Source organism: Neltuma alba, unplaced genomic scaffold (genome assembly GCF_004799145.2).
Source record: "Neltuma alba isolate B1F8T4 unplaced genomic scaffold, ASM479914v2 tig00012994_pilon, whole genome shotgun sequence".
Classification (NCBI taxonomy): Eukaryota; Viridiplantae; Streptophyta; class Magnoliopsida; order Fabales; family Fabaceae; genus Neltuma; species Neltuma alba.
Genome location: NW_021637346.1, coordinates 74,390 through 88,483, shown reverse-complemented (window position 1 = coordinate 88,483; position 14,094 = coordinate 74,390). Strand labels below are relative to the sequence as shown.

At 34.9% G+C, this 14,094-nt stretch overlaps 2 protein-coding genes across 7 annotated transcripts; both read right to left on the bottom strand.

The window, feature by feature from the left end:
- Positions 1 to 4,530: 4,530 nt before the first annotated feature.
- LOC114733325 (bZIP transcription factor 27) lies at positions 4,531 to 5,355 on the bottom strand. The gene is made up of 3 exons (XM_028920770.1): positions 5,059 to 5,355; positions 4,870 to 4,947; positions 4,531 to 4,724 (listed from the first exon to the last, which is right to left on the bottom strand). Exons 1-3 carry the CDS (start codon positions 5,353 to 5,355, stop codon positions 4,650 to 4,652), a joined length of 450 nt encoding a protein of 149 aa, XP_028776603.1. The 3' UTR covers positions 4,531 to 4,649.
- Positions 5,356 to 7,782: 2,427 nt separating this feature from the next.
- LOC114733339 (la-related protein 1C) lies at positions 7,783 to 14,094 on the bottom strand. Of its 6 annotated transcripts, none has more exons than XM_028920789.1 (7): positions 13,348 to 14,094; positions 12,295 to 12,814; positions 12,067 to 12,223; positions 11,865 to 11,955; positions 9,726 to 9,797; positions 8,746 to 8,838; positions 7,783 to 8,643 (listed from the first exon to the last, which is right to left on the bottom strand). In XM_028920789.1, the coding sequence occupies exons 1-7, from the start codon at positions 13,795 to 13,797 to the stop codon at positions 8,533 to 8,535; spliced, it is 1,494 nt and encodes a 497-aa protein (XP_028776622.1). In that variant the 5' UTR covers positions 13,798 to 14,094; the 3' UTR covers positions 7,783 to 8,532. The 6 variants fall into 6 exon arrangements, with proteins under 6 accessions (XP_028776622.1, XP_028776623.1, XP_028776619.1 ...); XM_028920790.1 differs by having other exon boundaries at positions 7,783 to 8,610; XM_028920786.1 differs by having other exon boundaries at positions 7,783 to 8,838.

The following is a 14,094-nucleotide window of genomic DNA, read 5'->3' as shown; positions in this document are numbered from 1 at the left end:
CTACTCATAAAATATATTATTATAATATTTATTTTAAATAAAAAATAATATTATCCTAAGTAAAAAATAAAAAATATAAATTATTATAAGTAAAAAATATATTATTTATTAAATATATTTTAAAGCTGAAAAAAGGCATAGTCTAAAGAGTATAAAATTTCAGTTTTTTTAGAGCATATAAAATTTGTTAATTTGATTATTTCAAATTTATTATCATATTAATTAGAATTTAAAAAAACATTGTACCAATTTTTTAATGCATATATTAACATGATAAGACTGAATTTTTATTAAATTATATGATTTAAATTAAGATGTAAATTAATTTATATAATATATCAATAAAAAATATAAATTAGTATGTAAGGATAAAATAGTAAATTGATTATTACTATCCCCCTCCCCTTCTTGAACCAAACAAGGGATAATTAAATATCCCTTTCTCTCCTCTTTTTTAATCAAACCAAACAAGGTAAGGATAAAACCTCCCCTCCCCTCCCTCCCCTACCCTCTCCTCAAACCAAACAGGCCCTTAAGGAACTAAAACCTATGGTTTGAAATTTAATGGATTAAAACTAAAACGAGGGCAAATTTAAAAGACAAAAAATTATATTAACCCTAAATTTGAAAACCCTACTTCTCTCATTTTTTAAAATAAGCTCATTAAAATTTTTGCTCTCCTTTTATTTTCTCTATTTTCCTCATACCAAGCATAAGGTAAGGAACACGAAGGCATTTCTTTTTCTAAAGTTCTCCAAATCATAACCATTGATTGATAAACAAACAGACCATGAGGCTTTCTTTTTTTTCTTTTTTTTTGGGTTACAAGACCATGAGGCTTTTTGTTTAGGTTAATATATATGACTACGATGTGCAACGTTAATGAAGCCGTTGAATTTAAATGGGAAGCAAAAGGAGAGAAGATGGCAAGAAAAAGACGAAAAGAGTAGGAGACAAAAACAAAGTGAAGACAAGGGAGAAGGACACTGGAGGGAGACACTGATGATAAGGGGAGGGGAGGGGAGGGGTCACATGAGAGTGTCTGAGAAGTGTGATTTGAAGTCTGAAGGAGGCCGATAGTGGTGCAGCTGCTTCCCCAGTGGTCAAAGTTGGCATTGCCACGTTTCAATCTCTCACTTGAGCCTTCCCCTCCTTTATTCTTGTTTTCCCTTTCACTAAAGCCATCATCCCTTCAAAGTGGACAATCCCTTCCCATCGTACTCCCCACTTCCTTTTGCTGCTCCTCTTTTTCATGCCACAATTTTGTCAAATAAATGGGCATGAGATTGCAGGTAAGAATGAGATCAAACTCACAATTTATCATTTGCAAATAAATTTTTTTTTTATATCACTAGACTACAAGATTGTTGATTTTTCTAAAAAATTCATAATTTTTGCTTGAACTTCAAATTCAATGATGCAATCATCGAACAAACATTATTGGTGCCATGTGCTTTGTCTTCTCTATATAAAATTGATAAGATATAGACTCTTTCATTATATTCAACCTAATAAATCATGCATACCTAGGTTATATGAGCAAATTCATTGATAAAATTAAGAAAATTAGTTATTTGTAATGAATATGTATTGCCTTTCCTAAAATATCCTTACTAATAACTAAAATTACTATTGGATGAAACTTTTAATATGTAAACTGCCATAAAGACTATCTTTAAAAAAATAAATAAATATAAAAGACAAAGTTGATTGAAATCTTATATTTAGAACCAAATTAAACGTCATACTAGCTCTTATATTAAAGACCGGACTTAGTATTATATATCAACATGCCTTCAAGTATTTGAAATTAATATTAATTTACGATAAATTCCAAATGATACTAGACTTAGGTTTGAAACGTTATAAAAACTGAAAGCATATGGTTATAAAAAATATTTATGAGGTGAAATCCAATTTTGAGTTCGGGATGGACGTAATGTTTTGGTTACAAAAAAATGGTAACAAACCATGCAATTTCTTTCCTTAATTAATTCTATCAAGCCCACATTTAAGAAAAAAAGGTTTTGCCAACTTTATTATTAAACTAATAATGTCCCCAGCATTCCAAACATTAAGCTGCTACTACCTTCGATCCTTAATATAAGATTCTGTTTAACTTTTATTTTGGTCCTAAATATAAGATCCCAATCCACTTTGTCTCTCATATTTATACATTTTTTTCCCTAAAATAGTCCTTCTAACAATAATAGTTCTAGTTAATACACTTGATTAGCAAGAATATTTTAGGAAAGACAACACCTATTTAGGACAAATAACTAACTCAACTTACTTCCTTAATTTCCTCAAATTAGTTAATTGGCTCTTATAATTAGGACCGGAGGTAGTATTGAATTACTTCCTTAACTCATATTTATACATTTTTTTCCCTAAAATAGTCCTTCTAACAATAATAGTTCTAGTTAATACACTTGATTAGCAAGAATATTTTAGGAAAGACAACACCTATTTAGGACAAATAACTAACTCAACTTACTTCCTTAATTTCCTCAAATTAGTTAATTGGCTCTTATAATTAGGACCGGAGGTAGTATTGAATTAAATGAGCAAGTGACATTCAATGACTGAATGACGCGTGACAAATTAACTCAAATCTGGTGCTACTCATTTTTTATTCGATTCATTTTTTTCTTTTTTGATAAGACAGAAAAGAAAACAAAAAATAAAGCAAAATACAAGAGCAAACTACTCAGGTAATACTAGGTACTACCCGGCTTCAAAGTTACATTTGAAAGATCCTAAAGAGATAAAAATATTCCATTTACAAAAGATTAAACAAATATTCTTAAAACTATCATTTGTGACCAGCTAATGCTCAAAAGCGAGACATTCAAAGTTGGTCTTGTAAAGGAATCTGATCCACAAGGCAGTCCCATAAAACGCAAGTTTTGGGAAAGGAAAAGAATTTGTGGGAGAATTATAGATACACGCAAAAAACAAAAAACAAAGGTCCACCATCAAGGAAGAAATATTGATTTTTATTTATAACTAGACGTATATTTTTAGTGACGCACATAATTAATACCAACTATGTTATCCATAACTCTGAAATAATTTCATCTATATAGTAACTGCAATTCTTTTGAAAATATCTCAAAACTCATTGGCATAATTAATATTGATTTTTTTTTTCGCAAAAACAATCACATCAAAAGAAAGAACGTGGAGAAGAAAAGCCGAAGGATGTCCTTCAAGGAGGGTAGAGATAAAAGAGATAAGATGATGTTTGATTGCAATATGTTGGGAAGAGAACAAAGTGTCCCATCTTTCATCCAAAGGTTTGAGCCTGACTTCATACACTTTTGGTAACCTTCCCCTATCCCACTCACTCATCCACAATTTTCTTATTATTTATACATTTTTCTTTGAATGAAAACTGAAAATCATTATTTCAAAAAAGAGGAAATAAACAAAATTACAACAAAAAGGGGAAAAGATGGGAGACCTTAGCTAACCTGCCCCTGTCCCCTTTCAAGCTTGGTAATCCATCTCAAAACTTGGAAAAAGATCATAATAAATAATAATTATCGGGTTCTAAATATAAGATCCTTATACTAGTATGTATAAGAGTTTTATATTTAGGACTGGAGAAGTAAAATATTTGATAAATAGTTTTTTTAAGTTCATGATAAAATCACACTTCCTCTGCCCCTAAAATATAAGTCTTGATTTTTATTTTCATTTTTTTTCTAAATATTAGTTTAAATGCATATTTGTAGGTATAAGTAATACCTTTTTTTCCCAAAAAAAAATCCCTAATCTTAATTCTAGATGACCTTTCTCATTTTCAAACATTTAAAGATGCACGCTCACCTCTAATCTAACATTTTAATGGAAATATGCAATTTCAGTACACCGTTCTATCATTTTCCCTATTTATAGGTACAATTAATACCTTTTTCAAAAACGCCCCTTGTCTAAATTGGAGGCTACCTATCTCATTATCAAATAATATTTAAAGATGCCGGCTCTCCTTCTCAAATAATATTTATAGGTACTAAATGGCATCATCCCCACTCACTCATTTGATAAGAGTACCCGCGAAATGTAACCATATACTACTAATTAATATTGGCATAAATGACAAATTACATGGTGCCATATATAATTCTGTGAACTTTGTCCTTGAAAGCTGATCTACAAACACTAACAAGTAAATCATAGAAACCCCCCCCCCCCAAGCATCAATTCCTTCATACGGAGATGCGAATCCTCTGCAGCTAACTTTTGCTGCAGGTTTCTGTTCAGCGAAATCTGATCCACTACTTGTGCCACCAGGTACTCGAAATTATAAGACTTCAAACTCTCCAGGTACTTCGGGTAATTAAAGCATATTATTTAGAACACGTACAATATTTTGTCTACATAAAACAAGCGATACTTAATACGAAGAAGTGCTAGTGCTCTAATTAAGCTGAAAATGAAGTATCTTAAATCTCAAGTTCTTTAGTGGAAAATCGAGCTTCATTACATATATATACATACATATATGTATATAATGTAGAGATGGATGATACTTGGCTAAACAAAAAGGCTACAAAAACATGCATGGCGGGAGAGAATCCACTCTCAGACACATTCGGATTTGTTTGAAAAAGAAAACGAAAGGGTGGAACTTGAAAGACTTCTTAAAATGGAGCCGTCAATGTTCGACACGGCGGCTTCTTCACCTTGTGTATGTTTGTTGCAAGAGCTTCATCCAGCTACAAAAAGCAACCAAAATCGCAATAATAATTATACTACCTTCTCACACAGACACACAAGGATTTGCACAAAACAAATGTTTTTATGCGTTTGTGTGCGTATAATGATTGATGGAGAACGTATAATAATATAGAACTTAATTACCTGTTCAAGCTGTTTTGTGAGCATGGCATTCTCTTCCTTTAAGAGAGCGAGCTTTTGCTCCAACTCGTACGTGTAAGCCTGCAGGAAGAAAGAAGCGAAGTTAAAATGAAAAGGAACACAAATCAGAAATGAGAGCATGGGGAAAGAAATTAATTATAAAGATCAGAAGTGGAAGAAGCAGTATTTTTCCTGCTTGCGAGCTCTAGATCGAGCAGCAGATTCGCGGTTCTTGATCATACGCTTGCTCCGCCGGTCGCTGTCGGACGCAGAGAGCCTCTTGTGGGAGGAGGAAGGGAAAAGCGAAGCAGAGGAAGCAAAGCTGGTGGAAGAAGACGAGGACGAGTCAATGCGAAAGGGTTGGGAGAAGAATTCGTGGAGCTTGGAGGCTGAAGAAGAAGGAGGAGAAGCAGATGAAGAAGAAGAAGAAGGAACATAATGGGCAGTGACGAGAGGAACGTGATTGATGTCTTTCCAGAATTCTTCCATGCTGCTCTGTTGGATCTTGCCGAGCAAGAAGATGGTAATAACAGTGATATATAGAGATCATTTGATTCTGGAGAGGGAATATATGTACAATAGTAAACACAGGAAGCTAAGTGGTGGGACTACTGGGCTACAAGCATTTGGGACATTTTAATTTAGGACTTCCATTTTTAAAAATCTTAGTTGTGCTTGTTAGTTGATCTACGTGTAATTTTCTTTAAGCATTTTCGATGGATTAAACATAATTATGACAATAATTTAGATTATACGAATTATACTCAAGCAATTTAGATTTCGTGATTTTTTTTTCCTTTTTTCAAAGGGAGAATTTGTTTTTCACTTAAATTGGTGCGAGTGGTCATATCAAGTTCTGGTGGCAATATGGGACGCACATTGTTCCTTGTCAAAAGTTGACAAATATTGGAACCCCATTCCATGAAGCGTTGTTATTACTAGTACTACAATTATTATTGAATTGAATTTCTCTCTCAAATAGACTTATTTTTCATATAAATATTTAAAAAAAACCAAGTAAGTTGAGAGTCTATGGCATACGATTCATACTAATTTAAAATGGTTCTCTTATTTAATCCAATTAAACGTGATTATGTTGCTGCACCCAGTTTGATTACCAAGCTTATACTCATAGATTTATTTTTTTAATTATCTTTAATAATTTTTAAAACTATGAATGCAAAGAAATTATATAAAATTATTTTTTCAATTTAAATTCTTTTTTTGGGTTAAATTCCTTTTCCTTTCCGATCCTTTTTCCATATCACACAAGTTCTTTTCCATGAATTGCGATGTATACATATCATCATCTTCAAAGGGATCGATAGGAATAGTAAACATAAAATGAATAAAAGAAAAGTGCCTCTATAAAATTAAAAAGCAGTGGGCAAATGTGATGGATACGATTCCAATCATCACAGCGCTTTCAGCAAAAGGTGTTCAAATAGGCTCATCTCACTTCTGATCATATTGGAACGGGATAGACCAATCTTAAAATTTTTTCAGGACGGGACAAAAAATAAGACCAAGACGGGATGGGACACGGGATGGAATCGTCTTGTCCCGGTAGTAATATTTTTATTTTTTTAATAATATTATAATTATTAAATGTTAAAAGTACAAAATGTTTAAGACATGTGTAATATAAAATATTTATATTTATAGCCTTCAAGACATATGTAGTTGAATAGTTATTATTTATTTAGAGTTTTTATAGTTGCTTATGATTTTTAGAATGGTGAAAATGAATTTTAGAGTTATTATGTTACTGATTATTATATATTTGCACTTTTCTTCATGAGAACTAAGCTCAAAGCAATTCAGATAAAAAAAAAGCTCAAAGCAATAAAATACATGCTACAAAAAATCCTACGAAGACCGGGACAACACCTGGTTGAAACAGGACAGGGCACACATTTCCTATCCCAACCCCACCCCTACCCATCAAGACGGGACTTGAACGAGCTTGTTCTGGTTCTGTCCTGTAAACAGTCCTACTTTCAGCTACGTAAGGACACAATTTCGGATTTCCGTCCGCGTCTCATGAAGGTGCTCGCCGCTTTTCAGATTTGCTTCCATAATCCCTTTTGAGGCTTGAAATAAAGAATTAAAACCTTCAAAATATTTTAAAGTTTACAGGCTACGCTTTCCTACATGCCTCCAAATCTCTTCCTTTTTTTCCTCCCCCCATTTTGACGTTGTAATTTTCTAAAGTTTAAAAATACTTGTCAGGTTGTTAATCTGTCTTAAGATATTTTCAATTTTGTTTTCAACGAATCATTATTTAAACCTGAAAATATTATAATCATAATAATTAGATTAATCAAGGCAAAATTCATTGATAAGATAAATTTTCCATTAAGTATTAAAAGATTTTTTCACCACATCTAAAAAGTTCAAGGCTAACAATTTATTAAAACCAGAAAAATAAATAAAGCAAGTCTTAGGAGGCTTTTGGCAGAGAAAAGTGCTTTCCCACGAATTGAGGTAATTTCTATCATATATTTATTTCGTATACTGTAAAATTATTTTTAAAATTATGATTTGGGTTTTACACTTTTACCCCAACACCCCTTTTAAAATTAGAAGACCACACATGTAATAAGACGGCAAGCTTTACCAAGGGGAAAATCTGAAACCTTAACAAACTTAAACCAGACGCAATACAGCACTTCCTCTCATTCCAGTCTCTTCCTCTTATTTCATGCAAATTAAAGTATACAACATATTTCCAAAGTTAGTTTATGAATATATCAGTTATCTCAGACATTTTATGAACAGCCCAGTTTTCAAACTAAATGCAATGCACATAAAAATATCTCGTTATACTAAACAAGATAAAATACTAATGATACAAATCATATTAATAAATAAATATCAATAATCAATGAGTAATTAATGACAAATCAAGCAGGATAACAAAATAACCAAGAGGTGGGAATTAAGAAACATGCAACATCAAAGTCCAAATTGATAAAAACCCCAACATCATCCAGCTAAAACCTGGATAGAATAATTTAAGTTTTCATCTGCCCACTGAGGGCATTTATGCTTCAAAATTTGTGCACGTTTAATTCCATAAAGTCTAAAAAGCATGTAAACATCAATGTCATTTTGAATGTAACGTGACCCAAAAAAGGACAAAATGCAATTGTAGGACAAGCTCCAGCAGCAGAGTCATCTTTACTCCTTTTCTTATCTTCAGAGGAAAGAGCTAGTTAACGAACTGTGTGGCCCAATCATTCAACACTCACAATCTCACGTGTAATGCCGACCCCAAAGATTATAAAAAGCAGCTGAGGGGCAGTGAGGGGAAGCAAAATAAAAATCCCCAGATTGAAGTAACAACCATCCCAACATCAAAGAGTCGTACCCCATTAAAAAAAAAAGGCAATTAATAGAGTCATGCCACTAGCTCCATATATAAAGAGGAAAAACGTGCCTTTTTTATGGGGTGGTTTACCACTAGTTTTCCTTCCTTGTTATCTTTTGCTCTGTCTTCTCAATAGCATCTTCCTAAATACCACGGAAAATATCATATATCCAATTGCTCCTTCTGCGAAGTCTTTATCTGTGAAAATTTCGTGAGATCACTCTTAAATTCCTGTTTCCCAACTCCCTCTGAAGAATATTCTTCTCAAAATTTGGGCTAAAGCACATCTACAGCTAATTTCTTGCATAAATAGAGTGATCAGATCCTTGAATTCCAACTTCATTAGTTCCCTCAGCAGTGGAAAGCTGCAGCTGGTTGTTCAAATCCCCAAATGAAGATTTATTCTGTGAAGCGTCAGATGGAATATCTAATTGTCCCACAGCATCATTGCTAGTTTTATGATCCAAGGAAATATTTCGTACTGCTAGCAGCATGTCGTGACTAACCTTTCCAGGACTTTGGGAGCCCATGACATCAGGAGGAACAGAAGTAGGCATGATCCATCTCTTCCAATCAAATTTTCTCCTTATTTTGTCACCCTAGAGTATAAATACATACTTCAAATTATGCTTTTGCATGTTAATAAAACAATCACAATATCTAAATCACATCAAGAATTAAAGTTTAATTCCCAGAAAGGCCGCATTGCACGTGTTTGTATACATTGTAATGCTTATTTCCTGATGTAAATAAACTAATATTAAGTCTTAAAATCTACTTGAAACCCCATCCACACAAACAAATCATATGAGCTTAAGATTCTAGGCCAAGAAAACTTGTTGACTCAAATGACTTGAATAAAACTCAGAACATTACAAGTTTAAACTGAGATTACCAAGTTCAACAACACCTGCTAAATGGTACTGTCCTCTCTTATGAAAATCTGCATTTCATCAAGCAAACCTCAAATTTCAAAAGCATCCACACTTTTCATATTTTTGATACTGTCAACATGAGCAAGAAACCAGAGAAGCAACAGCTTCTCTTCCTGCCTGTGGGGCGTGGTTGAAGCCCGGTAGGTGGGTGGTGGTTTTTTGGTGGTTGTAGTCTGACTTGATTATACATAAAAATTCCACTTCTCATAATCTTTTTGCTGTCAAAGTGTCTAGCTGCATGAATACCTTCATTTTGATTCCAGTTGTTGGATTTCTCATGCATCATGTGGTTTCTTTCGCAGTCAAACGCTTATTGAAGCTCATTCCTATAACATGTTGTCTAGAGATGTTCATAGGTTGGGTTCAGTTTGATTTTAGATTATTGAGCAAATAAAATTTACCAGCAGGCCTATATTTAATTTTGTGATATAGTCGGTATTGAGTTAACCTAAACTTACAAGTTACAAACATGGTATGAACTAAGAAATTATGACATCAAGTTATAAAATTATAATATATAACAACCTTCAAGGCAAGCTACAGAAAATTACCTGCACTTCAACAACAGATGAAGTTCGAAGAGCGTCTAATATAAGCTGGACGTTGTCCGTCAACTGCATGACCTGATAGAGACATAAACGTTATCATCCAGCAGTGATCAATGTTACAACTCAATCCGCAATGTAGAGGGGATTTTATATTGTTTGGGGAGATAATTTTAAACTTTGAAAAGCAGAACAATGAAAACCAGTAAAGGATGATAAACAAGGCCACATAAAATACTCAGGCATTAGAAGTGGCAGGCCAAACAGATCTGCGTCATCAACTAAAGCAGCAGAATAGTTTATAATACTTGATGTAGATAGCTTTGACAGTTAAAATATTTCAACAAATCATTGATATGGCATAGATATGATACACAATGCCCTTTAAAGGCCGCCAAAGTAGAGTTAGAGAAATGGGCACAATAGGGCAAAACATTAATACAATCATACACATCAAATCTATATCACCATTTCACCTCAGTCAGTCGTAACTAAATTTCCAGAAAGTTCAACATACATTGAAGAGATAGTTTAATACTTTCCTGGCAAAAATAAAAAAGATAGTTTAATACTTCAGTCTTGATATTCTGATCATTCAAGTTTCTAAGGAAGAGGTCCTCAATACATCATGCCTTCATCATAAAATCAGAGCTTATACAAAGCACCATGATCATCAATCTGAAGACAAATTTTTACCCTACCAAGTCATGATCACAAGGCAAAGCTTAGAAGCCAGTACAAATAAAGCTCAATATATTTTATGGCAGGACTGGACAGATTGGAACACCACCCGTAATGCAGGCAAAGTCAGAGACTTTTTGCTCAGATGTGCAGGTTGATTTGGGAAACATGATGCAATTGGTTGTTTTCATCCGAGTATTGTGATGTTAGTGATTTGCTCTTCCAATGCATTTAATGTCCTTGAAAGAAGGCTCCTTGAAAGAACAGAGAAGATCGGGATATGGTTACCTATTTCCCAAGGATAGGTCATGTCCTAGGCAGATCTTGCAATATTTATTGAAGACGGACAAAACAATGAATCGTGACACTTTTTTTGTCATGTTTAACAAACACAAACAAAAAAACTTGAATCTTCAACTCAGCAAGTGCAACTGTGATATGCAAAAATTAAGCACTTGTTTTTGGTTCACAAGCTTTTATTCATAAAATGGAACTGCATGCATTCATGTCTAAACTAATCTAAGACCTATTTCTGCACTCATAGTTTCCTGTTGAGTTATAAAAGTTAAGAAAAAAGGGGGTTCTATGCAGTATAAGTCCACAGATTCTATCAACAAAAGCAAATTCTAAATGATCAAACCAAAAGAGTTGCTTGATTATATTGGGAACAAAATGCGTAGAGATATCTGGTTAGCAAGTATATAATGGATGTGAATGCACCACATAAAGTCAGACACCGAATAGCAATGATTTTCATATAAATGTGAGGGCTATCGGCAGAATCAGAATCAGAGTCAGAGAATCAAGTAAAAAGTTGATTGAGCCTATTGATTGTTGGAGACAAACTATATTAAAATCATAAGCAGAAAATGGATGATATCCAATCACAAAAGTCAAGGTCCGAGCACGCTAGATGCTTGTATGAAATATTTCAAGGAAAGCACGCAAAATTAGAGACATGGACCTCTGCAAATATTTCCTAGAGAGCAAACAAGCTGGATGCCATTCCGATTGTTAAAATAGCATGCCTAGTCAGTGAGTAAATGAAAATGGTAAAAGCCCTCCAAGTAAATTTTTTCATATCTGTTTTCTGTTTCCAAAAGGTTTAACAAACAAGCACACTAAAGCGCATACCTCACTGTCCAAAATCCAATTAAAAGACCTTGATCCTAAAGTGCAAAATTTGTCTTTATAATATGCTTTCCACAGATAATATTCTATAGGAACACCACAATCATAGGGAGACAATAGATACTTCAACTTTTTGTGTACAATCATGACCTATTACTTGCAAAGAAGCACCGACTTCAATCAACAAGTAACTTCCAGTAAGTGATAACAGAGGACCCTTAAATAATGCTTAGCCTTTTGAAACTAAAGCAGCCTTTAATATAAAAGTTAAGTCTCTAACATCTTATAATAAAACAGAGGGGAATAAGCAATGAAATGCCCCAGACAACTTACTTTCTTGAAGCCTGCTATTAATTTTATTGGGACCCAACCCTGTTCATCCATGTTCAGCCGCAAGTATGTATCTTTAATTAAATTCTCACCACTGCAATAGTCAAGTCGTGGCATATCTACAGTTAAACTTCTTAAACAAGGAAGTTTAAAAGCACAGGAAGAAAGCATATGAAAAATAACATCTGGCCAATGAAAACACTACCTAAAATAGTAGTCAATCTGGTTGACTATTTTAGCAGGTAACTGAAGATCAGGAGCTGAAAAAAACATAGCATGAGGTGGCAATGGTGGTGCAAAAGGAACACCTCTAATTGAATCTGGGGGTGGAGCTGCTACATATACCACTGGAGGTGTTAACTCTGAAATAAATAGTCACAGATCATATACGCATCCGAAAGGCAAAAAAAAATCTTGAATTTATAATGCTTACCAGGAAATCCCACAGGGCCACCAAAAGGTCGCACTGGTGGTGGGGGAATAAATTGACCAGAAGTAGGTGGAGGAGGAGGAGGAGGTGGCCTCATAAATCTTGGAAAAACTCTTGGAGACATATGAGAGTCTCTACCATTAAAATTACGGTAAGTATTCCAATCTTGATTTCCACGATCTTGTTCACGCCTGCTACCATAATTATGATGATGAGTACCATCTCCGCGCTGATGAGGACCACCATTACGATTCCTAAATGAATTACGCTGTTGTGGGTGATCATGTACATTATGGTTTTGAGACACATATCCACTTCTTTGTGTATGGTCCTTTGGAGAGGTGTTGTGGAAACCCGTTGCAGTTATTTGACCTTGAGGTGCAGATTGTTGCTGGTGGCCACCATTAAATGATGCGTTTGGACCATTTCGTTTTATTGATTTCTGGCGAGTTGGCACCACATTGTTTGGGTTTGCATTATCACTAACTTGTCTTATTGAAGAGGAAGGTGTGATTCCAGCACCCTATAAGTGGCACTTCAAACGATTAGACTACAGATATATGCATATATAAACCATATAAAAAGAGAATATACACACATACACAAGCAATCACGCTCTCTCTCTCTCTCTCACACACACACACCAGCAATGCTAAAGAAGAATGTATTTTCAAGCCTATATGGTTGCTAAGACATAGCAAAAGACTGTTATGATATAGCGCTTCCAAAAAGGGGGAGAAAACCAATTTAATCCTAAATCAACATTGATATCCTACTAAACCAGAGCAGCTACCACTTCGCTCTCATTTAAAAAAAAAAATGTAAACCAACAAAAACGAAACTCATAAATAATCAGTTTGCCAAGTGTTCCAACAATTATAAATATATGACAAAAACATTCCTCCCTTGCCGAGATCAGGAATATATTAGACATCGGCCTTCCTACCCTGTTCTCACTGCCTGAAATTTTCAATTTTACCGAAATCAGAAAGATGACGGTACTTGAAACACTAGCATTTTTCAAGCTCGAAGAAACAGAAATAGTACAAACCAAACCTGCAATTGGGATACAGACGATCCATCCACTCCACCTTTGGGTGATTCAGTAGACGACTTCATCGTTGCTCTGGTAGATTCCGATAAGGCGGGCCAAGACACAGCTCCCATGACCGGCTTAGCTTCAGAATCAGCCCCATTGGACGGCTTGTTCCAAGCAGGTCTCTTACCCGTATTGCCATTCGGGACGCTACCGTTGTCCAAGCTCTCGCCGACAGAGCTCGAATCGTCCATCGGCAAAGACGGCGGAACGACCGGGGAAGATTCAACCAGCGTCGCCGGAGGCGACGGAGACAAAGGAGCAGCAGCAGTTGGCTCCGATTCACCGCGAACAACCTGGTTCCACGGCGAAGAAACAACAGGCCTCACTGCACGCCGTGATTGAGGACTGTCAACGTTATCAGGGGAATGTCGTGGAGAATGATTGGAAGCAGTACCACTCATGGCCATTTTAGGGTTAGTCTAAAGAAGGAGGCCGTCGATGAGATGATCGACGAGAGTAAAATGAAAGATTCTTGGGAAAAAATTGATCTGGGGAAGTGTGATTTAGGGTTTGAAACAAACTCGCAATGAATGCAGCAAAGTAGTGTTTCCAAAAATTGAGCGATCAGATCGCAGGGAAGAGGTTTGGCTTGAGAGAGAAGGCGTATAGGGGAACGGAGGCTCCGCGCTGCTCTTACTTTCTTTCTCTTGTCCGTCTGTCTGTCTCTCTCTCTCTACCCCCTCGCTTTTTATTCTCTCTCTTTG